The sequence below is a fragment of the Phyllostomus discolor genome, chromosome 13 (assembly GCF_004126475.2).
Source record: "Phyllostomus discolor isolate MPI-MPIP mPhyDis1 chromosome 13, mPhyDis1.pri.v3, whole genome shotgun sequence".
NCBI classification, from domain to species: domain Eukaryota; kingdom Metazoa; phylum Chordata; class Mammalia; order Chiroptera; family Phyllostomidae; genus Phyllostomus; species Phyllostomus discolor.
The window spans coordinates 62,887,394-62,914,138 of record NC_040915.2 but is presented as its reverse complement, the minus strand read 5'-3'; the positions used below and the strand labels follow the sequence as shown (position 1 = coordinate 62,914,138).

Sequence of the window (26,745 nt, the reverse complement as noted above, 5' to 3'; positions counted from 1 at the left end):
CTCAAGCACTTTCGGCAGGGAGCCACCGGGTTGGGGCCGCAGGATTCTCAAGCCGCCCCCACAGTCGCCTGCAGGCGCACAACGAGGCCGCCGCACTGCAAAGCCCAGCTGGGAGATAAACTGTCCACAGGAAGCAAGCTGAGAGGGCAGAGGTTGGGAACACGTGCTTGCGAGTAGCTTGGAAATCTCGTGAGCTCTAGGCTGTAGAGTCACGCCCCTTTGGTTGCGTGGGCGGGGCGGCAGGGTAAGGGGCGTGGACAATGCGAGACCCTCCCAGGCGCTTCCGCGGAGGGGCGGGGCGAGCCTCGCTATGGCGGACGCAGAAAGCTGGGTGCGACCTGCCCAGAACTGTCGTAAAAGGGGGCGGGACGCTCCGCGCTCGGGAGGGACGTAGCGGTGGGGAGCTTCACTCTGATCTGCGACTTGTGGGGTGAAGGGGATATGGATCGCTACGCGGGGGCCTTCGAGGAGGCGGTGGATGGGACTCGGCAGCAGGAGCGGCACTATCAGCTCCTCTCTGCGCTGCAGAGCCTGGTCAAGGAGCTGCCCAGGTACGCGGCCGCGGCGCGGCGGGTGAGGCCGCTCCAGGTCCTGCCCGAGCTCACCGCGCCCCCCTGCCCGCAGCTCTTTCCAACAGCGCCTGTCCTACACCACGCTCAGCGACCTGGCCTTGGCGCTCCTCGACGGCACCGTGTTCGAGATCGTTCAGGGGCTGCTGGAGATCCAGCACCTCACCGAGAAGAGCCTATACAACCAGCGCCTGCGGCTGCAGAACGAGCACCGAGGTGCGCGGGGCGGGGTAGGGGGACGGTGGGACGACGCACGCTCCTCCTGTGGGAGGTCAGCCTGGTAGCTCTCGGTCTCTGAGAGCTGAGCCCTTCCCTGGGTGTCGTTCGAAAGAAGTTCTTAAAATTGACCAGATCAAGGTCGCAGAGGCTTTGCTAGGGCTTTTTTGGTGACAAATGGTCAAGCCAGCTTCATTTTCTCAGTTGCACCGGTCCCCTTTTAGTATAACACTTCAAACTTCTTCCTCGGGCTTCTCCGTGCTCCCACCCCCATCTAGGCAGGATGGCCCAACACTCGGGCAGATCCTGGTGGCGGCGGTCCGCCTAGCGCTTGGCCGCCTCCAAGGATGCCCTGAAGTGTTAACAGCTGTGTAGGGCCCTTTCTGGTCAGCTTCCTCTCCTGTGGTGCAGAACCCCCCACCACCTGTACATCGGATTCCCGTGCTCTGTGTCCTGTGGCACCCTTTGGGACCCCAAAACTTAGCCACACTGTGGGCCAAAGCCCCGTGAGTCTTGGCCTCTCCCAGGCATCCTCACTGGGCACGGGGCGTGGTGGGGGTGCTCCCGAGCCCCTTCCTGCAAGGTATTCTGGGCAGCATTCCCTGCCCCATCAGATTTCCCACTTTTATTATTTTATCGTTCCTCTTCTTATTTGTAAAAAACTTAAAACATCTAGAAACATTGAAACAATAGTATAATGAACACCCATATGCGCTCCAGCCAGATTCAATAATTAACATTCTGCCAAAGTTCTTTATACCCCTAAATCTCTGCAGCATCATAGGGCCTTACCAGGAGTGGTCAGAATTCCTCTAGACCACGCTTTTCAACCACAGCCCTGACAAAGTTTGTGGATGGACAACTGTTAGTGGTGAGACTGTGTCCTGTGCATAGCAGGACGTGTAGAAGCATCCCTGGCTTCCACCACTAGATGACAGGCCCTCACTCTGCGAGTCATGACAACCAGAAATGTCTTCAGACCTCTTTGGGGATCAGCCTTAGCCCAGGATTGAGAGCCAGTGGTCCAGGACAGGAACACTGTCCTGTGCGACCACAGTGGGTAGCCTCCTGAGAAACTAATCATTCACAGGTGTCTTCCGACCGTCAGTCCATAGTCATGTGACCCCACTTGTCTCAGATCATCTGTTTGTAAGGGTTTAGTGTAGGTTTGTGCGTTGCCATTGGTTACTTTGGTCTCTCGGCTTCTGGGACCGTCCCCAGCATTTATTGCAGCATTGACTTTTCCAAGACTCCAGGGCCTTCCACCTGCAGCATGTCCCCCCCCCCCCCCCCCCCCCCCCCCCCGCTGGCTCTGTCATATTGCTGCTTCAGGCTGGCATTTAACCTGTCTCTCTGCCTTCTGTGTGTCCTGTGAAGAGAACAGCAGGTAGGGCCTGGTGGTATGCAGGGTAAATGTTCCTGGCCAGAAATTCTTTTAGTGATGCAAGGCAACTCTAGGGGGACAGATGATGTACGTCTGCCCCAGGATTCCTGTGTTTCTATCAGAAGTGGGTGATGGTTTTGTCAGATTCTTATTATGCATCTGTTTAGGTAATCAGTAGTTTTTTGGTCGCTATGGTGAGTTGCACTGAGTTTTTAATTTCTGGGCTAAACTATATTCCTGGAATAAATCCTGCTTGGTCATGATGTATATCCTTTTCGTCTATGTTGGATGGGATTTGCTAAATTCTCAAGAATTTTCACCTCTGTCCATGGTGGACATCACTCTGTACTTCTCCTGGGGTCTGTCTGGTGTGGGTGTCAGGGGCTGCTGGCTTCGTGGGATGGGCTGCAAAGTGTCCTCTCCAGTTTTCCAGAAGCGTTTGTGTAGGATCGGTGTTACCTCTTCCACGTGTGGGTGGCTGTCTTTGTAAACGTTTCTGTTGGGGCACAAGATGCGTGCGTTCACAGATACAGATCCAAAATACACAGTTTATTTTTGTCACTTTTTTAATCCTCACCCAAGGATATGTCTATTATTATTATTATTTCTTTTTAATTTAGCAAGAGGGCCCTGGCTGGCGTAGCTCAGTGGATTGAGCACAGGCTGAGAACCAAAGCATCGCAGGTTCGATTCCCAGTCAGGGCACATGCTTGGGTTGTGGGCCAGGTCCGCAATGGGGGCCACATGAGAGGCAACCACACATTGACGTTTCTCTCTCTCTCTCTCTCTTTCTCCTTCCCTTCACCTCTCTAAAAAAATAAATAAAATATTTTTTTAAAAATTAAAAAAAAATTTAGCAAGAGGAAGGGGGGAAAAGAGAAACATTGATCAGTTGCTTCCTGTCCGCTCCCCGACCAGGAATAGAGCCCGCATGCATGCTCGGTATGTGCCCTGACCACTAACCCGCAGCCTCTGTGGTGTGTGGGTCAGTGCTGCAGTCAGCTGAGCCAGCCGGCCAGGGCTCATTAATCTTTTTAATGCTCAAATCGTGCCACATGTGGCCAGTGGAGAAACTTCAGCCTGGCTTCTGAGTCTTTTTTGATGTGTCCCCATCACTCTTTGAGTGCTTCCTTGCTTTCTGGTAGGGGAAGGTGTTCAGGCTCATCTTGTCTTTCCCTGCCTCGGCCCCTCTTCTGGTCAGCCCGCCTCCAGCGTCCCCCAGCTGACCAGCCTCCCATTGGGATGGACCTTCCCCTTGGGCCACTATGAAGCATTTCCACTCCTCCTGCCTTTGGCCGAGTCTCTGCCAAATGCAGGCTGCGATGGCGGCTCACTCTTGCTGTCAGTAAGTTGTGCTTGCTCTGGTTTTGGTGATATTTGTTTACCTCCACAGAGGTTAGTAGTTGGGAGAGCAAGTAAAGCACTCAGAATAATAATAATTGTGAAAGGGAAGCCCCCCATTTCTCCATAGAGCTTTGCTTCTTTTTTTAATAAATTGTACTTCATTGTATTTATGTATGTATGTATTAAAGACACGGAGTGCTTCACGAATTCACGTGCCATCCTTGTGCAACAGCCACACTGATCTCTGTAGTGTTGCAGTTTTAGTGTCCGTGCTGCTTGGCGAGCCCGGGGCTTGGTTCCGCTCAGTGGGGAGTTTTAGATAACCCTCTAGCACCTTTGCTGCACGTCCTTCAGAAGGGTTCGGTGCTGCTGGCAGTGGGCGTGTGCTTGTGTTAATGGTACAGTTTAGTGGGGCTCAAGGGGCTTTGCTTGCTGGCCCAGGTGAGGCCCTGTCCTGGCAACACAGACTGCCCAGCTCATCCCAGCCTGGGGCTTCCCAGGTCCGGGCCCACCCTACTCCCTCTGGGAGCTGTGTGGGGTGGGGGCTCTGCCCACCTGAAGGGCGCTGCTAAGTGGGGAGCAGCAGCACCACACTCCCTTGGGCAGTGACCCCTCTCCTCACCGTCTTGTCCCAGACCTTTGCCTGGGTGGTCTCCTGGACATTTCCGTGGATGTCCCATGGATGATGCACAGGTCGCACCCAGGGCTGCTGGCCTGTGGCCATGTGAACCCAGAACCCAGAAGGCTCTGGACCAAAGTCTCCACCCCATTGGTCTCGAGTCCAGGCTACAGCCCCGTCCCCGCCCCCATGCCACTGCCCTGCCTCACCTCCTCTCATGCCCCAGGACCCGTCCTGGGTCCCCTGGAGCCCCACTGCTGGAGAAAGGCCCTGCCATGGGTGAGGGCGAGACTGAGGGGGCCGGGTGGCTGGGAGTCCCCCTGAGCACCACCCAGCTTCTGGTGCAGGGCTTCGGGTGGGCTAGGCCATCAGTTGGGGTCTCACATCTACGCCTTTGGCCTGGCTGCCCTGGGCCTCAGCCCAGTGCCGAGGTGGGACAGGTGCTGAGATGGGAGGTGTTCCCGGGCCCCTCCATTCGTCCCTACTCCCTCCTGATGGACACTCTGGTCTTGTTCCCGTCCAGTGCTCAGGCAGGCCCTGCGCCAGAAGCACCAGGAAGCCCAGCAGGCCTGCCGGCCCCACAACTTGCCCATGCTGGAGGCAGCTCAGCAGCGCGAGCAGGAGGTAGGGGTGCAGGCTCTGCCAACAGGGCATGGTGGAGGGACTCAGGGTGGCTTGGGGGCTGCTGGAGTTCCGGTGAGTTCTTGCATGTGGCTTTTCACCTGGGGTGTTGGGGTGTGCCAGGACCGGGCAGAGACAATGCAGTCCCCTCCACCTGTTCCCCGAGACTGCAGCTCTTGGTGGCCCAGGCCTGTGCAGGGCAGGTGCTGAGTAGCGACCATTGTGCGCATGGCCTTGGAGGTGCAAGGGCAATGGGGGGGGTTACAGGGACAGTCAGCAGGGGCCCATCCTGCTCCAAGGTTACTCAGGGACAGCCAGGAAGCCTCCGTGAAACCCAGAAGCCACAGGTGGTGGGGGTGCATGCGGAGACATGTGCGGGGCCGAGGCAGCTGTATGGTTCGGTGTGCAGGGAGGAGGGGCCGAGTTGGAGTCTGGGGCAGCCTCAGTGGGGAAGCAGTGCACACAAAGGCCCTGGGGCTGAGGCCAGTTCACTAGTGAGCAGGGGTGGCACGGGCGACTGGCCAGTTCATGGTGGTCCTGAGCTGTTGGCACTGGGCAAGGCCTGGCACGCCAAGGGAGGACACCGGGCAGTAGATCCTGGAGGAAGAGCCTTGGGGCGAGGAGGGGGGCAGGCAGCCAGGCCACTCTAGAGGGTTTGCTGTGGCCCAGGGAATGATCTGTGGGCAGGAAGGGTGCCATCAGTGGTCTTGGAGCCTGAGCTTTTGGGAGGGTGGGAGGTGGCTAGCTGGAATCCTGTATCTGGGGCATTGATGGGTCGGGCTGAGCCCCCGAGCTATGCCCCTGAGCGGCCCTCACCGTGGCAGGCAATGGAGCACCGGATCCGGGAGGAGCAGCGGGCAATGGACCAGAAGATCATCCTGGAGCTAGACCGGAAGGTGGCGGACCAGCAGAGCACCCTGGAGAAGGCAGGGGTCGCTGGCTTCTATGTGACCACCAACCCACAGGTCAGCGCCCTGGGCTTGTCCAGGCACAGCCCAGGGGATGCTAATCCCCAAAGGTCAGATTCCATCTGGGGTTTGGGGCTGGTCACCTGGGCACGGTGTGGGGGTAGGTCCTGGGGGGAGAGGCCTTAGGCTGCAGGAAGGGTTTCTGTGCTGTGTTCAGTGCAGAGGCCGGTCGAGTTGCCTCTGCCCACAGGCGGGCAAGCTGCCAGGGAGGTGCTCACCAACCCCTGCGCCGACACGCACTGCAGGGCCCTCTGCTGCTGCTCCCTGCATGTGTCTTTGTGCACCAGCCCGGGGCAGCTGCGGGCCCTGCTGCGTGGTGGAATCCCGGCCTCTGGCAGGCTGTGGCCAGGCTTCACTGAAGTCAGCCCTCTGGGCTCATTGCCTGGCACACCCTAGGCCCTGACACCTGCCTCCAGGCCCCTAGGAAAGGAGGCTTCTGCCTGGAGCCTTTGCCCCAGGTGGGACTGGGTGTCGTGGCCTCACAGTGGCCCCTCTGCATCCCAGGAGCTGACCCTACAGATGAACCTGCTGGAACTCATCCGGAAGCTGCAGCAAAGGGGCTGCCAGGCGGGGAAGGCAGCCCTGTGACCAGGTGGAGTCCCTGCCAGTTGCCTACTGCCCGTCCTGGCTGGGAAGGCAACCCTGTCCCACTGTTCCCACAAGTAGCAGAAAGCTAAGGAATTCATCTTCCTGACGTCTGGCCATCACCTTCTCAGGTGCCTGCAGCAGGGGTCATATACCCTCTAAGGAGAGCCAGGGTGGACCCTGGCTGTGTCTGCCACCCACCTTTGTCTGGGTTTTCTTGTCAGCTAGAGCTGTGTGGTAGAAGGTGGGCAGGCCCAGCCTGCTGGCTCTCTGCCTCGGGGCTGGGCACAGGGTGCTGCTGGAGGTGCCGGCACCTTCCCTTCCACCAGGCACACCTTGATCTGTGCCACACCCTGGGCTTTGTGCCTGTTCTGGTCTTGGCCCCACCCTTGGTGGGTGCAGCCCCTGAGAGAGGCCCCACCACCCAAACCCTGTGTGACCCAGGGAAATAAAGGCGCCTCGGTACGGCCTGCATGTGGCTCATGTGACAGCTCTGTGGTGCCTGTCATGACCAGGGCCCTGCCACAGCCCTCACCTGGTGGCTTCGGGGCCTACGGGAGGCCTGGCTGAGGATGCCCCCACAAAGGCCCCTCCCCCGGCTTCCCTCGCAGCCCAGGTCCCGCCTACCACCTTTCCCCTGGGGCACTGGGGCCACGTTATAGTCTGCTCCATGGGGCTGGCAGCTGAAGGGATGGGGGTTTCGGGGGGCAGCCATGGGCCTGCTCCTATCAAAGCAGCAAAAGTCTGCTGTGGGCCATGGGCTTGAAGCAGCAGGAAGGGTGCAGGAGGGAGAGACCCAGGGTGGGGCAGCACCCACCTCGGGAACATCCTGCCTGCCTTAGTCCAAGTCTGGTGGCACTGCTGTTACCTGGGTGTGCGGGGGCGGGGTCCAGCACCCTGCATGGCAGGAACTGCAGTACTGCCCGAAGGGAGGCATGGGCCTGGTCCCCAGGGACACAGGGTTCAGGAAAGGCAGAGACTGAGGTGAGATTTCTCAGGCTTTGGGGACCACCCCCCACCCCCCCGCTGCTGACCCCTGCAGAAAGGGCTTTGAGGCTCTTAACTACAGAAATAGTGGTTTATTGGTCACCTACCTTCTTCAGCGTGGCCACCCTCCACCTGGGGGGCTTTAGCTCTGTGGGTTAGACCCTGGTGGGAGGCGGGCTTTGGGTCAGGGGCAGTCAGAGACGGGGCAATGCCCACTCAAAGGGCGGTTCCTGGCCGTCTCTGGCTGTGGCAGGTATCAGACCCAGCCTACACCTGAGTGCCTACATCCTGGCTGGGGCTGGGGTCCCACAGGCCCCACTTGGAACAGGTCTTAGGTGTCAAAAGGTGAATGCTTGTGAGGCTGGGCTGGCACAGCCTTGGCCCAGGACACCTGGACCCACAGACCCCTGCCCCAGCCAGAGGCCAAGTCTGGTGGCGGTGGCGGTGGCGGCCCACGGGCACTAGGCTGGGCGGTGGAAGAGGCTGCCCATGCGGAGCCTCCGCTTCAGCTCTTGCCACAGCAGCTGTCGCTCCCGCTGGGCACCCTTCATGACACTGCTATTCTCCAGGGCACGGCGGGACAAGTAGGGCAGCACCTCCATCACGGGGCCGTAGGGCACGTACTTGTACACAGGGAAGCCTGCCTGGCCTGCGTGCACAGGCAGAAGCCATGAGTCCCCGCCCTGCCCGGCCCCCCAACACCATCCCACGCCCCCCAGGAGGCCCACTCACTCACCCAGTGGAAAGCTGATCTGGTCACACATGCCCAGCAGCTGTCCAAAGTACACCTGGCAGTCAGCGGGGTGCAGGCCCAATTCCTCCATCCTGTAACGGGGCAAGGTGGCAGGTGAGCCCCCTGGGCCCTGTGCTGGCTCTGAGCCCCTCTGCCACCCTCAGACCCCCACCCACATGCTCTCCCCTCCTCCCCTCAGGGTGGAGCGTGGGCAGGAGCTCTGCCCTGCAACTCCCACCCCAGCCTGTGGCTACCAAGTTCCCTCCCTCCCTAGCCAGACTTCCCTCCTGCTGTGCTCACTCCCCAATGGCCCCATCCCTCCTGCTGGCCTAGACCCCCATTGCTGGTACTCTGACCCAAGAGAGGGGGCCCCACCCAGCAGCCTGCCCCACATGTGGCAGCTTGCAGCCCTTGTGCTGCCCCTTCCTCCAGCCATTCCACTTCAGTGCCTCGTGCCTCTCGCCTGGCACCCCCCAACCCCAGCCAGGCCCTTTGTCACACCCTGCTGGTTGCTCTGTCCCATAAGGCAGCGACCAGTGGCCACGGAGTCTTTGGAAGGTGGCTGGTGCTGCCAATGTGAACCACACGTGGGGTCGTGAAGACAGTGCAAAAAGAGAATGCAGAGCGTCTCATCATTTTCCGGAAACACCAAATGCGTGTTTAGATGGTAATAGCTTGAATGTGTTGGGTTAATTGAAATGTATCACTGAAATCAACCTCATTTTTTTGTTTTAATGTGGCCACCAACACACAGTTAAGAGATGTGGCTCGCATTCCTATTAGTGCTGCCCAGATATTGGTGGGGCCCTCCGGGAGCGGGGGGAGGGCTGTATCTGGGGCAGTGGGTGCTGTGATGTGTCTCAGACAGTGGTGGGGCCCCCCTGTGGCGAGAGACTGCATCTGGGCAGGGGCTGCTGTGGTGTGTCTCAGCAGGAAGATGCAGAAGAAAGGGAGCTGTGCAGGGGGCAAGCTCCACACCGAGAAGCCTCCTAGTTCTCCACCCGGCCAGCCTCCCAGTAGCTGAGCCTGTGGCCCCAGCTATAAAGGTTGGCACTGCCTCGGGCCACAGCCTTCGTAATGGAAGCCTGCGGAGTGGCACCATCCACCCGTCGGCCTCATGGGCACACCGCTGCCCAGAACAGGACCCTGGCACCCAAGGGATCAAACCTCGATCAAGGCTCCTTCACAGAATACCATTTTTAATCCTAAGGGAAAGCCATGTTCTAAAATTTTTGGCTCCATCATGTTCATTTTAACAGTTGAAGCCAGAACTCATCCTTGTGCACGCAAGCGGGCCCCCCTACACCCAGCGACAAGACTGGGGCGGCCAAGGTGGGAAATGAGGACCTGAGAAGTCCCCAGGGATGAAGGGAAGAAGACAGCCGGGACTCTGCCCTGCCCCCACCGGAAACCGCCAGACCCCCAACCCTGGCAGCGGCGCTCAGGTTCCCGAGCGCGGTGGCTGCCACTGCCGTGCGTTAGAAATGGCGGTTTGCAGCTGCAACTTCAGACTGAAAAAACAGCACCACCGTGAGCAAAGCATGGACGGCGACGTTACTGGGTGGGTTTAGAACAAGCAGCCAGCTCTCCAGGCTGCACCCTCACCCCACCTGCACCTTCACCGCTCCTTTGGGAGGCCCCACTCAGCAGCAAGTCCTGGGCTTGGGGTGCTCCCACGGGGGAACAGGGGTCCCTGCTTTACTCTGGGGAAGCCCCCGGAAGGCAGAGGCTGGAGAGAAGCAAGGGAACTAGAAGCCCTGGTGAAGGCTGCTTAGGTTAGGACATGACATAGAAGAACAGGGAATATATAAGGATTTGCTTCGCCGTATTCGTGTACTTGACTTGTGAGGGTTCTGCCAGTTTTGCTCCATGGCAGTGAGCGGGGCAGGAGGGGGTTGTTCATAAAGAGACCAAGCATCAGAGGCTGAGGCACCCCAGCATTTCACACTGTCTGCATTTTAATGAGCTATTTCAGTCACTTAATAAACTTACTTGAATTTGAAACTTCAGTAAGTAAGGTTTTAATTTCAAGAACCAAATTAACCACAAATAGCCTTTGCTACAGTAGAGCCAAGGTCTAGGCGGCCCTGGCGGGGCGGGGGCCTGGGAGGCACCAAAGCCACCACTCCAGCTCGCCCCCCAGGGGTCCCCGCAGCACCCACTGGGTCCGGCAGGTCACCCTGTACAGGCTTCCAGGCCGCTCACCCCAGCCCTGCCCTGCCCAGGGAGCACCTGGACCACTGGGGCGGGGGAGGGGGTGCCTACCTGCGCAACGTGAAGCGCACCGTGTCCTCGTTGTGGGAGGCCACCATCACTTTGGCCTTGGTGTTGTGCTTCAGCTCCTCCAGGACATAATTGAGGCACCTGGGGCGGGGTTGGGGGGACACGTGAGCCTGGGCCTGGAGTGTCCCCCACAGCAGCAAAGGCCCAGGGCTGTCTAGCAAGCCTGCCCCTCCCAAAGGTGACCATGGCGACAGGACTGAGGCAGGGAGCACCTGTCCCTCCTTAGTGCCTTGAGACAGAGAAAAGGTGAGCATCTCAAGGTCTAGACATTCAGAGGGACCCAGCTGAGGCACAGTGCCCTGTGTGCCCATGACAGGCACAGCTTCAGGAAAGGGTCTTCTAGGAAATTGAGGGTGGGTGTGGGAGGCGCTGGCAGTGAGGGTTTCACTGCCAGCGCCTCCACCTGGCAGTGAAAGCAACTCTGCCAGGTGCCTGCTGTCTGACCCGGCAGCTCCGATTCCAGCAGTGGCTGCGATGGTCTGCTGCTGACCTAGGGGATCCAGGTACAGCTTTTCCAGAAAAGCAAGGACAGTGGGGAGTGCACCGTGCCAGCCACCATGTGGGCTGCATGAGCAGGTGCCGGGCGGTGAGGGGAGACGCTGTGGTCTCTGAATTTACAACCATCCACGCAGCCTCCAAGAGAAACGACACAAGGTCGGCCTGTCCCGGTGGCACCAGACACCACAATGGGCGGCCCCAGAGGCAAGGCGGGTGCAGTGTGGGGGCGGGGGGGGGGGGGGCACTCGGGCACCAGCAGCAGCTGCCGGGACCCAGACGAGCTCAATTTGGTCCAGCCCACTTTTCTATGTTAAAAAGCCACCTTAATGTGTTTGAAAAAGTAAAGCAAAAGCAGAAAAACAATCAGTTCAGGCCTCAGGGCAAAAACCTTGCTCCTACCAGAAGCTTCCAACCCCTAGGGCGGCTCCCCCTTTGGATGGGGGTCCGTCGGCTCAGCTCCAGAGGAGGGACATTTCCCTCAAGGCTTCTTCACTCCCCTCCCCAGGGGCCGAGGCCCTGGGAGCCAAGGAGGCCCAGCGCACCTGTGGTACATGGCATTGGTGGCCTCATACGTGGGGTTGATGGGGTCCTCGTAGCCAATCTCGGCGGCACGGGCCCGCTCCTGGGCCATGTATGCTCCCCGCACCAGCTTGGCTCCAAAGCACCAGCCCTCACGGCGAGCCAGTTCCACGTCCAGGGTGACATTGTCATAGGCGTCCTGCAGAGTCAAGGTCAAAAGTCAGTAACCAGGTCAGCCCCTCTCTAGCCAGCAACTCCAGGGCCTTCCTGGGCCCAAGAGCATTAGGGGCATAATCTGCCAGGGGCACCAGGGCGGCAGCAGCTGGCTGAGGTGCCCAGTGCCCTATGGGTGCTCAGGATCTGGGAGACAGGTGTGGGTGAGGGGAGCCCTTTGACCTCTGCCCTCAAGGAATGTTGACAGAGGGGCCACCTGCAGCCTCTTCTGTTTGGCCTGGAGGCAGTCCTTCGAGGGGACAGGCCAGGTGCCTGCAGCCATGGTACACGGCAGTCTCCTCGGGCTGACTTGGGGTGGGCACCTGCCTGGAGAGCCCCCTGCCCCCACAGCCTCAACACCCACCCTACCCCACCACCCCCGAACACCTCGCTGGCCCCCAGCGGCAGCCCATTCTTGGTTTGTGCACAGGGCTCCCGCCCTGAGGAGTCACTGAGGAAGGACAATTCTAGCCCCATCGTCTTCCTGAGAAGGGCCAGAGCCTTCATCAGATTCTCAGAGGGACCTGACCGAGATGGGAGAAAAGGGTCATCCCTGAAGGCTTCGACATCTGGGGGTCAAAGCACATTATGTGGGCCCTACACGAGCTTCCTCCTCATCTTCCTGCCCCTTCAACACCCTGGTCTGGGACCAGGGGCCCCCGGGAAGGGCCGGCCTTCCCTGCAGCCGTGGCCCTGGTGGGGCGGTGGCGGGCCTCACCCGGAGGTAGCACTGGTACGTGTTGAAGACGAGCGGCTTCTCCACGTTGAACTTGCGCTGCATTTCCAGCGTCAGGCGGCTGATGGCCGGCTGGAAGTAGGTCTGCTCAGCGTCCACCATCAGCCGCACCCCCACCTCCGAGGCTTTCTTAGAGGTCAGGGGTGGGAGAGAGGGTTTGTCGGGGGCTCAGGAGAGGCAGGTGCCCCCCAGCCCCCGGGCGCATCCCAGGCCCTCGACCTTGGCCAGGGTGTCCATCCTCTGCAGCATCCGCGTCATCTGCTGCTCCTCCTCCTCGGTGAACCCTGAGAGCAGAGGCTCCAGCTCTCCTGTCTGGGGGGTGGCACGTGGTCAGGCCACGGCAGGGCCCTGGACCACACCACTCTCAAAGCCAGCACCCCCCGCCTCGGCCCAGGGCCCACCAACACCTGTTGCCTGGTCCCCAGGACCAGCGAGACCCCCTCACCTGGGCCCCTCCTCCACCCTGTTTGTGCATGAAGGTCAGTGCCCTGCCCTGAGGCCAGCTGGTGACCCAACAACAAGGCCACCTGGGGGCGTAACCTCCCAGCCAGCCAGTCAGCTCCAGTCAGCTGCCTCAGGTCAGACCTGCCCCCAAGGCATCTGCTCCCACAGCCTCCCCAGTAAGCTGAGGGTCCCCCTTCTGCCCCCAGACAACTAAGGAAGCTACCTTTGACCCATCCTATCACCAGGAAAGTCTCAGCCCCAAGCAGGGAGTGGGCTCAGAGAAACCAGGGCTACAGGAAGACAGGGACAGCTCTCAACACAGATTGACAGGGGACGGAGGCACCGCCCCCTGGTGATGGCCTTCAGGGAGCCGGGCAGGTTGGCATGGGTCTGGCGTGTGAAGGCGGTGGGCACACACTCTGCAGGCCTGTGCAGCCCTGGGCCCTCTGCTCACCCCACCTGCCCGCCAACCCTGTCCAGGGCACACCGGGGGGAGGGCTCCTCAGTGTCTCAGTGTGGGGGCTGGGCCCTCAGTGGCCTAGGCTGGAGGTGTGTGGAAGGCAGTGTTTGCCTCTGCTGCTTGTTCCCATCCCAGCTTAGGAGGCGGTTTCCACACGGCTGCAAATTCCTAGACACCCCTCCCGGGCAGGTGGGGTCTCATCCCTCCCTGCGTACACAGGCCTGCCGGTCACTGACTTTTAACCAGCAGGACAGGGCAGAGGTGATGCTGTGGGACTTCTGGGGCTAGGCTAGAAGAGGGGACAGAGCTTCTCCCTGACTCCTGGGGACACTCACACTGGGGACCCAGCAGCCATGTGGTGAGGAAGCCCTGGCCAACAGTTGGCTGTGTGGTGGGGACCCTCTACAGTGACCCCACTCCTGCCACCCTCTGAATACAACAGCAGGGAAACCTGAGGGCCACCCAGAACCGTGAAGAGGAGCAAAACGTGTTGCCCTTTCAAGGCCAATGAGGTCTGGGGTGACCCAGTGTGCAAGGGCAGATGACGTGGGGGAGGTTCCCCAGATACCCCTGTCCTCTCGGGTCTCCGTCCCTCTCCATGGGCACTGGTGGGCCTGTCTTCTTCCCCCTAGGCCACAGGGTCTCACGGGGCCAGGGAGGACAGCAGGCTAAGGCACAGGGAACACTACCAAGCCCGGCCCAGCATCCCCTGAGATGGGGTGGGGCGGGGGGCAAAGGGCACGGCGCACCTGCATGTTAGGGACCACCAGGTGCTTGGAGAGCTCTGTCCTGCTGTCGATGAGGCTGCTCCAGTCCAGCAGGTCCAGGGTGCTGCGGGCGACCATGGGTCAGCAGAGCGGCACGGCCGCTTCTCCAGCCAGCCAGGCAGCCTTACCCACGGTGCCAGGATCTGTTGGGAGCCTGGACCCCAAACCAGCCCATCCCCTGAAAAGAGCACCTCCAAACCCAGTCCCCGAAGAACCTGCCCCAGTGTTCAGTTTCAAAAGACAGATAAAATGTAAATGTCGTCCTTTGTTTAACAAATGAAAACCAAAACACGTGCGTGTTCTGCAGAGGGGCGGTGGCAGCTAGGAAAACGCAGCGCCCTTGCAAAGACCACCACTGGCCACATCAGTCCGGGGGGCAGGCAGACAAGGGAGAGCAGGCGGAAGCACGCACGTAATGCAAGCATGAAGCATCCTGTTGCCAGCCCAGGGGCCCCGGGGACCTCAGTCCCAGCCCCCAGCACCTTAAGGATGAAGTCAGCGGCTCTCCAGGCGTTAGCTGCCCTGACCCTTCACCTGTCTGCCGGGAGGGGTCCAGGGACAGCTGGCACTCCTGCCGAGCGGCAGTCACCTGGCCCTGTGCCCAAGCCGCTGGCCCTCATCCATGACCTCTGGGTTCCCTGTCAGCTCCCACCCTGTGCATCTCAGGGGTGCATTTTCCTTGGCGCCATCACCTCAAGGCCCACAGACTTAAGGAGGGTGACCAGGACTGGGGCAGGCTGCAGGGACCCAGCTGGAACCACAGCTGAAGAGGGGCCGACACCCCCACCTTCTCAGCCAGGGCTGCTCTTACCCGGACACGCCCAGGGTCTCTGCGGTGAACCAGCTCTCGATCTCCTTCTTGGACGCAATGCCCATCTTCGCCACGCTTTCCTTGAGAAGTGAGAGGTGTCGGTCCCCTGGCACCCCGAGCCCCACTCACTAACACTTAGTTCTCCTGCCTGTTGGTTTGTGATCTGCTTGGACCTGATTGCATGTTAGTGAGAACAGGATGCAGCTCAGGCTAGGCTGCTGATCCACAGCAGAGTCCATCCCCGCAGGTCCCAACGCCCTCCCCCCGTCCCTGCAGCCCCACAGCACTGCTCCCTGCAGGGCCTGCCCCTCCGCCACTCTCCTGTCCTCGGCCTCTGGTAGGACGCCTTCCCAGCCAAACCCTGGCAGCCTCAGGGCAGGCCCCAGGCCCCGGAGCAGCCCTAGGAACCCATCTCAGATACGGCCCAGCCAGTCCTTCTTGGGCAGGGCGCCTCCCCAGCCCCGCCAGGTCCACCCACTCACACCACTAGGGAAGGGCTGCCCACCTGCAGTGCTGCCACCTCCAGCCTCGTGTCCGTGGCGGCGAGCCCGGCCTTCCCTTGCTCAGCGGCCATTTGGTGAAAGAACCGTCTCCACTTGGTCAGCACATCTGAGAACTGCAACTGCAAGTGCAGGCCTGGGCTGCCATCTCAGGCGCACGCCCAGCTCCCTGCCCCCAGGACCCCCGCATAGCCCCTGGCCCCCGCCCCAGCCCACATGTGTACCTGGCTCCCGGCCCCAAAGTACAGGCATGTGAGCTTTCACTTAATGCTCACGGCTTCCCCCAGGTCCTGCAAACTCTCTCGGCACGTAGATGTTTCCAGCACTTACCAGAACCTGGGGTCTCCCCAGCGCAGTGAGCTTAATGGCTGTGAAGCCATCATCACTAGCTCCACCTGTGGGAAGCCACAGGAAGGGCCCTTAGGGCTCAGGGGGTGGGGGCGGGGGTTGGGGATCAAGGACCCGGAGCCTGTGCTCACTCATAACCACAGTGCACACGGCTGTTCCCCACACCCACCCGGGAGGTGGGAACAGTGGCTCATTGGCGTTTGCCACGTGGGTCAGGAAGGCAGTGGGGAGGCCTGCGCATTCCTACCCAGCCCCAATGACCACGCCCTCTCCCTGCCTCAGTCTCCTCTCCCCGCTGCCCCAGCAGGCTCACAGAACACACACCTGCAGAGCAGAGAGCAGGCTGGAGCATGGGGGTCGCTCAACCCCTGCATCTGTGTCTGTCCTCTGGCCTCCGGAGCACGGCTCTACTTCCGTGTGAGCTCCCCCGTCTGTTTGTCCCCAGGCGGAGCGGGCAGGGAGGCACCCAGACACCCCTGGCACTGGGCACTGGACAGCCAGGTGGGCCTGACTAGCCAGGGCCTCCCCAGCACTGCTCCCAGAAGACTATTCCTGACCATCACTCGCTCCCACTTCCTAAAGTGTTTGGAAAGTGCGGACCCCACTTTGCCATCACAGGGGGGCTGCTGAGGATGCACAGTGTGGGGCACAGTGTGACCTGGTGGCTTTTGAAAGACTACAGGACATGAAGGCCTCAGGGACCTCCCAACTACCCGCCTCCCCAGGCAGGTGCTTCGGCCCCGAGGCTGTGTGCGGAGGAATTCTCCACTAAAGAGGATCCGGCACCACCTCCCTGAGCAGTGCAGCCCTCAGCGCACCCGTGCATGCACCACCAGAAACCTGCCCTGCCAGAGCTGGGGGCCGTCAACCACTGAAAGCCTTCCCGAGGGTCCACATCCGGCACCTGGACCCAGGAAAGGGGCAGGGGGCCCCCTCCTGGAGGCAACCAGGCTCTTTGTGGAGGTGCTGGGTGCGGGAGTGACCCCAGTGTGACTGAAGTCTCGCCTGTGACTCCCTGTCACCCTCCCACCCGGTCGCCCCAGGTCACCCACACAACCACCAGGGCCGCCCAGACAGAGAGGGAGGCCTGAGTGGGCGCTCCAGTCCGGGCCTCCCGCTCACCCACCACAGGTCCACCTGCCACTGGTCGGCCCAGGCTGGGCCTGGCCAGGGGACAGCCAGCAAAGAGCAAGGCCCCACCTGAAGCCTCAATGCAGCGCAGGAATGTCTCCATGTGGCTGTCGCACTTCGCTTCATTGGCGTAGAAGTAGGTGCGGGCGCTGATGACGCCGTCCCTGCGGTCTCCAAAGGCCGGGTGGGCCTGGTACTGCTTCTCTCTCTTACTGGCTCCTGCGAACGGCCTGAGCTCTGACCCGACTCCGCACCCGGCTCCAGCCTCAGGCCCAGCACCCAAGATGCCCCGTGGCTCCCCGACACTGTGCAGCCAGCTGTTTGCCAGCGTCCAGTGCTACCCGGCCCTGGACACGCGCTGCTGCCTGGAAGAGTCCTAATCCCATGGCAGATCTGGGCCGGCAGGCAGAGCCAGACTGACCAAGGACCATGAGGATGTGCCCTAGGACATGGGTCAGAACTCGGCACCACCCCTTGTCCCCTGGGCTGGCTGTGTCCCACCCAGGACCCAGGCCATGGGGAGGGGGGGGAGGGGGGTGGGGTGAAAGCATCTGCTGGCCGCTGCTCACCTCTGTCTTTCCGCTCTGCCTCGGAGGTGCAGGACCTGCGGGAAGAGAGAGGGCAAGGGTCAGGGTCATGGCGCCTTGGGCACCACCGACAGTATGAACCCATCAGGGTGAGAGAACACTAGAGGCTGAGCCCTGAACTTGACCATCAGAGGCTGTGTGGGGAGGGCTGGGTGAGCCAGGGCAGGTAGGAGTGACTCACCACCCCTCCCACCCAGGCCTCCAGGGTTCCCTCCTCTGAGCTGGGAGGGGCAGCGGCCTCCGCAGCAACTCAGCCTCCAAGCTCTGCACCTGGAGAGGCCCCAGGTTCCCCATGGGTGGAGCCCCTCCAGAGTGTGTCTGAGAAGTAAGACCACCTGCTGGGGGGTGGTTCTCTGAACAGCCCAGGCAAGTCCATGAAGGAGCGCCCTCTGGAGGAGAGACAGCTGTGGAGCCAGGCAGGGCTGATGAGGAACAGACCAACAGCCGCCAGCGCACACAACTCCCCCAATCAGCCAGTGGGGCCCCTTGCTTCACCCTCCGCCCCCACATCCAGGTACCTCAACCACAGGGGCCCGAGGATGGCCTCCTGCCCCCCCTCCAGCCCCCTGGCACCCTGCTTCGTTCTTGTCCCTCGGGTTTATGATCTAGCAGCAACTGGGGTTTTTCTTTTAAACTGAAAACCCTCCCATCAGACCTGAATAACACCCCCGGGCTTCACGGGGACAGGACAGCAAGGCAGCCCTGGGCCCTAGCTGCCCCACCCGACCAGCACTTGGCCACACTGGCCTCTCCACCATCCCCAGCTGCCCCCTGCCTGGCTCTGCCTGGCCCTGCCCTGCCTGGCTCACCCCCACCTCCTCCTCCCAGTGGCCATGGAGTCTGGGACAGCAAGCGTCATGGCTGTCTTCAGATGAAGGGAACACTCCCATCGCTGCCACCAGTCCAGGGGTGGCACCCCCTCAGCTTCATCTGTCACCGGAATTTGTACTGAAGGCCTCGTCAGCCAGTCACCCAGAGAGGGCTCAGCCGGAGCCCTGCACCCGTCCCACGGCCTCCCAACCCTTGGTCATACCCGCGAGGTGGGGTGGGGCACCTGCAGCCTGTTTACGCCCCAGCAGGGAAGGGCGCCGAGTTCCCCCAGGGGCACCCCAGGCCCAGATAAGCTGCTGAAAGGCACCTGCACCTGTGGAGGCCTCACGTGACTCAAGCAGCTACGGCAACTTTCACCTGGTTGCCCCCAGAGCAAGTCCCAGGTGCCCGTCTACCCTCCAGGGAACCATCCCTCCAGGCCTGGCTTCTGTACCACCCTAGGGCCTGAGCCCAGGATGGCATGAGACAGAAGGCCTAGGTCAGGACCCAAGGGGCCAGGTGCTCCCTGAGAAGCGGTATAGCCCATGTGGCCACAGGCTGGGGACAAGAATGGCCGGCAGCCTCATGCCAAGCAGAAGCGAGTGTCTGATGTGACAGAAGAGAAGAGGGTGAGGGATGTGACAGTGTTGGCCCCGAACTCGACCTCCCTGCGGGAACAAGGAGCTCCTGTCCCCACCCCTCACCTGAGGCCCCTATGCAAGGGCACCAATGAGACCAGCCCCTACTCTCCAAGCTGTGGCCCAGGCACAACCAGGCAAAAGCCATCCACTACAGTGGAGGCACGACACGGGAGCCCACTGTGGGTACTAAGGCAGGGGCCTGGCCAGTGAGGGCGGCAGCCGGCGGACTCAGCCTGCTCTGTGACACGCAGCCCCGCTCTCTGAGTGTCAGCCACACAGTTACCTGCCTTCCAGCCCTACACCATCCTGCCGTCAGACGGGGCCATTACCCAGCAGAAAGGCTCCCGGGGCCTGAGTCACCAGATCGAGATTCCACCTGACTGGTATAACCAGGCTCCGAGGACTCTCCCTTTCTCTCGCCCAGCGTGCTTAGTGGCAGGAAAGCTGCCGGAGGCCAGGGCTATTTCCATCCCTGAACCTCCTGGGCACAGACCAGAGGGGAAGCAATTCAGAAATGGGCTGAGCAGAGGGACTGGGCAGGCTGCACAGCCTCGGATCAAGTGCGTGGGTCACAAGGAGACAAAGACAGCCGTCCCCTGGAGAGTGGAGACCACAGCACCATGGCAGGAAGGAGGAGAACCCCTACTGTGCACGTGTGTGTGTACACACGCACACACCTGTGCAGGCCCCAGGACCGGGAGAACGAAGCACACGGGGGGGAAGGGGGCAGGAGAGAAAGAACACAGTGACCCAGGGGTCTGTGGAGGTCACAGGAAGACCCAAGGAGCCCCTCAGCCAAGTCCAAGCTCTGTTCCCAGCAGCTGCATGGCGAGACTTGTCAGTGGGATGCCTTTCAGAGAGGAGCAGACAGTGAGGGGGGACCAGGCCAGCCCCTCTAACTCCAGACGTCCCTGGCAAGACGTAGTCCAGGCAGCAGGAGGGGGGAGGAGCTCGGCCAAGCCCACGGGGCGCTCCTGCCGGCATGCCCACCCCCCAGGCCTCCCCGGGCCCGGTTCCAGGCAGCATCTGTGACACTCTATGCACACTCACCCCAGGGCAGCGACCACCACGCCAGGGACCAGAGCCCAGCCAGCCCCCGGCCAGCCCTGGGGCTGCACAAGCAGGACAGACACATCTGCCGTCCACAGGGTCCCCGGGTGTCCTGACCATCAGGAAGATACCCCAGTCCCCTGCCCCACCCCCACGGCTCCCAGCCTTCTGGGGACGCTCCGAGGGCCCCTCTCCTAGAGTCGGGCTGCTGGCCTCTGCCTCCTAATGTGTTCTGGGAAACACAGTCCCACATCCTCCCTAGATGGCTACTGTCCCCCACCTCCTGCTTCCCGCCCTGAGAAGCCCTCCTGGGTCCACTCGTCACGCCTTCAGGAGGCCGACCGGGCCTCCCGTGTCTTTAGATCCTCTGTACTTTCTGTGCCTTTTACAGTGACGCCTGAGGCAGGCCCGGCCATCCCCACCCACCACTTTCATTTGGGGCCACGGCCTCCACGTCACTGCCGAGAGCAGGGTTCAAGGGCATGTTTAAAGCCACCCCTGGCCAGGAATGCCCAGCCCACCAGGCAGGCATCTGAACAGTGCAGACCAGCGCCTGCAAGCCTGGTCCCACCTCTCAGGCCCGGCCCCTCTGGCAGCAGAGCTGGGCCTGAGTCCTTGACACGTGCCACAGGCATCGATGGTGCTCACCCTGTTAGAATGGGGAGGGACCGCCGCTCACGCCCCAGAGCCCACACGTGGCGCTCCAGCGGGACGAAGGGCACCAACTGTGACCAGTGCAAGGGCACAGGTGCCTCAGCAGGACGGGAAGGAAGCCAGGCAGGCCACCCTGGGAAAGCAGGCTTCTCAAACCAGAGAAAATCCCACTGTGAAGCCGCCCAGCCCCCACTCTGACATGGCAGGACACACAGCTCATTAGTTCATCCTCAGGCAGCCACGCCCCCCACTGGGAACATAAGGGGTGCTCAGCCAGAGAACCCCGCCTCCAAGACAGCGAATCACTAGGCAGGGGCTGGGCTCCCTAGCCCAACTGGCTGCTGTGAGTCTCGGACATTCTGTTCCCTGGCCGGCAGCCTCACGTGACAGCTTTCCTTCCTGCCCCGCCCTCCCCGGGCCAGAGCAAACTCCACAGCCTGAGACAGCAGGTTTTTCAGCGGTCTGGGCTTCCCCTCAGGACACTGCGCCAGGAGGCAGAAGGTGACCTAGTTCTGACCCAGCACAGAGGTCCAGGGAAGGGTCTCCGCACTCACTGCCCAGGGAAGAAGCAAGGTGGGGGCCTCATGGGGTGATGCCCGGCCAGCCTGCTCTTCCTGGCTATTCTTTCCCTTCTCCACGGAGCCCGGAGCCCAGAGCCTGGCAGGCTGCACACCTGCGAATGGGGAAGCTGTCTCTCTCCGGGCCAGGCAGGGGTCAGGCAGTGGGGTCCCTGCAGCAGAGCAGGGACCCGCCCAGAAGCAATCAGAAGTCACAGCGTTGATGTGTGACTGGGCAGCCCTGGTCTCGGCCTTGAGGGCCATTCCAGCGCGTTTGTCACAGCTACCAAACTCTGCCCCCGTCAGGTGAAAGCCATCTGAATTTCATATAATTTTCATGTCACAAATTATTATTCTTGCTCTGATTCGGTTCAACCATTTAAAAATGCAAAACCCATTCTCAGTGTGCAGACGGCACAAAACCAGGCGGTGGGTGGGCCCCGCTGTGGCGAACAGCGGCCAACCCCTGTTCTCAGTGCTCCTCTGGCCCTGCACACACCAGGCTGCCCCGGAGAGCACAGGGCTGTAATCCTCACGAGGTAAAAATGCAAGCCCCCGGGGCTGAACCCACGAGGGCTCCAAGTAATCAGGCTGATGCAGCTCTCCTAGCCCCGGTCCCCTCCCAACCCAGGCCTCAACCAGTCCCCGGCCCCCCAGCGGTGCTCTGGGGCACCAGCAGATGCCAGGCAGGCCTTACTCCATCTCCTGGCGCCCTGCCTCCTCTGTGCTCAGGTCCTCCTCCACTCCGTAGTCCAGGATGGAGCCCACACCAAACGCCTTGTTATGCTGGATCAGGGGCCGGATTGACTCCTGGTCCTCACCGGCCACGAACTGTCCATAGAAGGTCATCTTCATGAGCTTGTCGAACAGCCGTTGTCCCAGAAGTCTACTGGTGAGACGGAGTAGCTGAAAGGCAAAGGGAAGAAGCTGTCCTGGGCCAGCAGCCTCCCCAGTCCCCAGCAAGACACCCTGCTTCCCTGCCCCCTTCACCAAGTCACAAAACCTACTCTCCCAGGGCCAAACTTGGCTCACAGCCCCCATTTTACAGTGGAGACCACCCAAAGCAGCTTGCTGTCTGCTTGCAGCAACTGTCAATCACCCACTCCTGTGGCCACGGTGGGTCCCAGGGGCCACCCCTGTGGCCACTTTTCCTCTCTGCCCTGCAGGCTCACAGATGACCCCAGTGGCACTCAGCAGGTGCCTGACCACCGCTCGGTGGATAAAGGAGCAAATGGCAGGTGTCTCTGAGACAGTTATGGGCGTGTTCATAACATCCACGCCTCAGAAGATGACACTGGGGAAGAGGAGGGTTTGGTGCAACTTTCTAGAAGGCGAGCACCAGATTTTTCAATAGTTCGTTCACTGCTTAGTCCAAGTTCTTAAAACAGTGCCTGGTAAGGGGCCGGCTCTCCTAGAGCTGTTAAACAAATGAACACGTGCAAACTTCAGAATCTGCGCTCGGGTGGAGTGAGGTGTGGGCTGCCGACCACCCAGGTGACCATCTACAAAGTTCTGCAGACGAGCAGCCACCCCAGGACCAGTGGGCATTCAGCACAGTCACCCAGGGCCACAGCACGCCAGCAGCTCAGGCCAACGTGCCCCTGAGGAAGACAACTGCCCATGAACTACCCAGCGTCCCCTCTAATCACATCCCGGACTTCTGTCCAAAGGCCCTAAGCAGCTGCTTCACGCCCAGCGCAATTCCAGGCCACGCAAAACAGAGGCACTCACATCCTACTGGGGGAGAGACTCTGAAGGAGGGAGGGGCAAGGTTACCCCAAGGGGTGATTGAGAATAGAGCAGGAGGTGTTTTCGAACTTAGATCCAGAGAGGGGGGCTGGCCCAGGGTGGGGGGTGACTCCAAGAGCTGGCACACTGGGGACAGTCAGGGCAGGAGGCCTGAGGCTTTGAGGGATGGCTGCTGGGGGGACGGCACACCCACCACCCGTCTGGGAATCCCCATGTGCCCGCTGCCCCCACCCCAGCTCCAAGACAGAGCCGGCCTGAGGTTTCTCAACCCAGTGGATAACTGGATCCCCTGTACTGTGGGGAACGTCTCTTGGGATCAGGGTTTTAAGGAACAGTCTCTACTCTAAACAAAAGCATGAGCAAGTCTGCAAACCAGCCCCAAGCAGCCCACGTTGGACCGGAGGCAGACAGGCCCGGAAATGCAGGGTGACACTCTGTGGAGATGCCTCAAGGCCACACCTGCAGGGCGTCCTAAGGTCGAGGCTTTCCAGGCCATCACCTCTACCTGGCTGCAGCTCCTGTCCAGTCCATGTCTCATTGTTTTTATAAGGAGGATTAGAAAAGCAAAAGTTTTTACACAGAGGATTAGAAAGGGAAACAAAATGTTATCTGGGGAGGGCAGGGCAAGTCTCTCCCCGCCCCACCACCTCACGCCCAGCCAGAGCTGCCTGGCAGGAAGTGGAAGGTAATCGAGGATCGTCCCAGGTGCAGCCAGGGTGGAACAGCCATGGGCAGCTCTGGAAAAGAGCCCTGCAGTGCACACACCGACCCCGCCGCACCCAGTGCAGACGTGCCTCCTTGCAGGCCAGCAAACTCCCAGCCAGGGCCACGTGGTCAACGGTGCACTTAGGCTGAGTGGACCCAACTGCCTCTGTCCTGCTCCTCAGCTCTGCCAGTGTAGTGCAAGAGCAGATACCACAGCCACCACCCATCGAAGGAGCAAGGGTAAGGCTGACGTTGTATTGACAGGAAGACTGGGATGGGCCCTGGGCTGGTGGCCACCCACACCTGGCACTGCAGTCTGCACTCACCTCCTCTGCTCTGCTCCAAGGGCGGGAGGGGCTCGGAGGGCATGGCCACCCACGTCACGAGCCAGTCATTCACCCTCTCACCTGGGTGGCACACAGAGCAGAACTGACAGTTCTAGAGCCAACTCCAGAACAAAGTGGCCGCGTTGAAACCATCTGGGCAGCACTGCCTGGCATGAGGGCTGCCCCACCTTGTCTCCAGGTGGATTTAGAATCTTGCACCAATAACACAGGCTCGAGTTTTCATTGTAAAACACAGGTGCCTACAGAGCACAGGTAAAGCGGGTTCTTTCTCCCTGCCTCCGGCAGGGCCACTGTCAACATCTGCAGTGTTCCTTCCATCAGCTCACACCCAAACACAGAAGCCTTTGTCAGGGAAGACCTGGATTCTCTGACCTCTGAGTCCCAAGCCAATGCAGAGTGCAGAGTGGGCCCCTGCACTCTGACCCTCCCTCGGAGCAGACTCTAATGACCTCCGCCCCGGCAGGAACTGCAGAAACCACTGCCCTTCGGCAGGAAAAAATTCCTGCAAGAGGAATTTTTACTGCAGGGTGGAGGTCAGGGAGGACAGGCCCACAAGTCCATGCAGTATGTCGGGCCTCTGCCCCTTTCACCTCAGCAACAGGCACCAAGGCCTCCATCACCAGTGGGACCACCAGCAATGACAAAGGTAGAACAGGTCCCATGCTGGGGGGCATGCAGAGCACCCCCCACTGATAGTGGGCTCCTTGAGGGTGTCCCCAGGTCACACGCAGGATCTGAGAAGGCCTGGATGGGCCCCCCAGCCTCTTTCAGGCACCCACAGCTCAGTCCCTGCACTCCAGCAGCTGCCCCTAGCAGGCATCACAGAGAGAGCAGGGCGAAACATCCCTCCCGTGGTAGCCGAGGGCTCCCAGCTCTGCTGGCTTTGCTGCTGGTTTTAAACCCAGGGAAGGAAAGTCTGCGCTGTGCAGAGACAAAATTTGGCCTAGCTGGTTCCAAGCCCTCTCTTTCCCTCCCTTCCACGTACACAGGGGACACAGCTCCTGCCCTGCTCATCCCAGTTCCACCTGGCCATCCCCAGGATGCCTCCACTTCTCCAGTTCAGCTCCTTGTCCCTCCGAATCCTGCCCCCCAATCAGACCCAGACTCCAAATCTGACAGTGCAGCTTCTGGAGGGATCCAGGCCAACACCTCCACTGGCCTCACAGTCCCCTCAGAGCCACTGAACTCCAAGACGTTCTGGGCCTCTGCCCTTCCTTCCCACCTGCTGGGGTCTGGCCTTCACTTAGCTGAGCCTGAGGTTGGCTCAGTGCCCCTCCGTCCAGGCTCCCCAGGGACCGAGGGGGGCAGCACCATGCCCTCAGCAGTCCCACCTGAGAAATCCACACCAACTGCAAGAAGAGCCTTCCAGAGCCTTGGCCCCAGCAAATGGAGCCTTGCAAACTGCTCCCAGGATCACCTTGAAATAAGTGCATCTCTGTACCCCAGAGTGACGGCCGCTAAGACAGAGTTCCGCTTCTTACTTCCCCAAAGCCCTTGCACTTTTCAGTTACCATGTTAAAGTTTTATGAGTTTGATATTTGAGCCAATTCCCGTTTTTCCCCAACACCATCTGTTTGTCGTGGCCATGTCTAGGGAGCCCCTGGATCACTGAGAACTTGGGGGTTCTGGGCTATGAACCCTTCAATACCACCAGACTTCGCTTTGGGCATCATGGGGGACACTCAATTTAAATGTCACATCACAACTTTGTATACTGCACGTGGTATATAGCTTAAGAATTAAAATTCTCTTTGTTTTTAGTTGGTACTGAGATGTAGCAAAATTCAGGGACCCCAAAAGGAATGCCGGAAACACCTCCCTTCCTGACTTCACTCGCAACAGGCGATGCTCGAGAGGCCCCTTCTTTACACTCTGAAACTTCATAACGCATCCCGGGACCAGCAGAGGAAGCCGGGGCGCCCCCGCGCAGCCGCCCACCCACCGGCCCCTGTCCGCACCTGCTCATGATGCGCCAACAGCACCCGCGAAGCACAGAGGCGCAGCACCAGCAGGTTGCGCGCCAGCTCCCAGCTGCGCCGACTACGGTACGCCTCCTGCGCGTTGTTGAAGTCCACGGTAGGCACGGGCGGCCGCACGGGCGCCGCCGCCCCGCGTCCTGGCACGACCCCCGGGTTCGCGGCGGGCCGCTCGTGGGTCGCCGGCGCCGTCGACAGCGGGGAGAGGCGAGGAGTGCCGGAGCGCACCGCGGAAAGGATGCGCTTCAGAGCCATGGCTGCGCCGCTGCTTGCGCCGGGAGTGCTTAAGTAGAAGCCGCCGCTCCGCCCCTCAGGCCCCGCCCCGCGCCCAGATGCGCCCTCTTCTCGGAAGGCCTCGGGACCCGCTTCTCTCCGAGGGAAGCCCCGCCCCGCCCCGCCCCGCCCCGCCCCGCCCCGCCCTGCCCCAGCTGCCTCGCCCACTCCCTTGCAGGCCCCGCCCCCAGGCCGTTCCCGGCTGGTGTAAATACTGTGGCGGATCCTGACCGTTGAGCCGCCCCAGAGACGCCTGAAACCAGCCTGCTCAGCCCGTAGACACACCCACAAAGGGGACCCTGTCTCCCAAGGAGCTCACCCCGTCTCCTCCTTCCCCGCAGGAGACCCGCTGCATCCGGGGGCTGGGCCCGCGATTCCTTCTCGGGTTTCTCAAGTCGCCCAGCTGTCCTGGTGGACCAGGAGTCTGCTCGTGAGCGCCATTGCACCCCTGCACCCCTGGACTCCTCCCTGGTCTTTGGGCCGCCTGGACTCCCGGCGGCCGGGCCCGCGGAGAATCCGGGAAGGGCAAAGGCTGGGAAGTCAACCGTTCTCTTCCCCGAGCCTAAAGCCCGATCTTAGGAAGGAGGCCCCTTAGGAATTTGCCTAACTTCCTTTCTCTCCTGTCTCTCCATTCCTACTGCCCACCTATTGGGCAGCCGG

General features: G+C 60.9%; 2 protein-coding genes across 8 annotated transcripts; one reads left to right on the top strand and one right to left on the bottom strand.

The window, feature by feature from the left end:
- Positions 1-295: 295 nt before the first annotated feature.
- On the top strand, positions 296-10,035 carry DGCR6L (DiGeorge syndrome critical region gene 6 like). Of its 6 annotated transcripts, none has more exons than XM_036014656.1 (6): positions 366-551; positions 625-785; positions 4,656-4,756; positions 5,578-5,718; positions 6,226-6,313; positions 9,286-10,035. In XM_036014656.1, exons 1-5 carry the CDS (start codon positions 442-444, stop codon positions 6,307-6,309), a joined length of 597 nt encoding a protein of 198 aa, XP_035870549.1. In that variant the 5' UTR covers positions 366-441; the 3' UTR covers positions 6,310-6,313; positions 9,286-10,035. The 6 variants fall into 6 exon arrangements, with proteins under 6 accessions (XP_028384311.1, XP_035870548.1, XP_035870552.1 ...); XM_036014657.1 differs by lacking the exon at positions 9,286-10,035 and adding an exon at positions 8,768-8,786; XM_028528510.2 differs by lacking the exon at positions 9,286-10,035 and having other exon boundaries at positions 296-551; positions 6,226-6,778.
- Positions 7,371-26,126, bottom strand: LOC114509916 (proline dehydrogenase 1, mitochondrial-like). Of its 2 annotated transcripts, XM_028528508.2 has the most exons (14): positions 25,795-26,126; positions 21,733-21,941; positions 17,306-17,340; positions 16,806-16,955; positions 15,588-15,652; positions 15,263-15,379; positions 14,758-14,837; positions 13,929-14,010; positions 12,495-12,587; positions 12,258-12,404; positions 11,350-11,525; positions 10,292-10,390; positions 8,030-8,118; positions 7,371-7,942 (listed from the first exon to the last, which is right to left on the bottom strand). In XM_028528508.2, exons 1-14 carry the CDS (start codon positions 26,065-26,067, stop codon positions 7,755-7,757), a joined length of 1,803 nt encoding a protein of 600 aa, XP_028384309.1. In that variant the 5' UTR covers positions 26,068-26,126; the 3' UTR covers positions 7,371-7,754. The 2 variants fall into 2 exon arrangements, with proteins under 2 accessions (XP_028384309.1, XP_035870547.1); XM_036014654.1 differs by lacking the exon at positions 16,806-16,955.
- Positions 26,127-26,745: the final 619 nt, after the last annotated feature.

What these genes read in the sequence shown, in the direction of transcription:
- DGCR6L (XM_036014655.1), top strand. Translation starts at nt 442, where the DNA reads ATGGATCGCTACGCGGGGGCCTTCGAGGAGGCGGTGGATGGGACTCGG. An exon ending in CTGGTCAAGGAGCTGCCCAG is followed by an intron (nt 552 to 624) that starts GTACGCGGCCGC and finishes CCCTGCCCGCAG; the next exon opens with CTCTTTCCAACAGCGCCTGT. An exon ending in GCTGCAGAACGAGCACCGAG is followed by an intron (nt 786 to 5,577) that starts GTGCGCGGGGCG and finishes TCACCGTGGCAG; the next exon opens with GCAATGGAGCACCGGATCCG.
- LOC114509916 (XM_028528508.2), bottom strand. Translation starts at nt 26,067, where the DNA reads ATGGCTCTGAAGCGCATCCTTTCCGCGGTGCGCTCCGGCACTCCTCGC. An exon ending in GAGACCCTGGGCGTGTCCGG is followed by an intron (nt 14,011 to 14,757) that starts GTAAGAGCAGCC and finishes GGTCGCCCGCAG; the next exon opens with CACCCTGGACCTGCTGGACT. An exon ending in GGATGGACACCCTGGCCAAG is followed by an intron (nt 12,405 to 12,494) that starts GTCGAGGGCCTG and finishes CTGACCTCTAAG; the next exon opens with AAAGCCTCGGAGGTGGGGGT.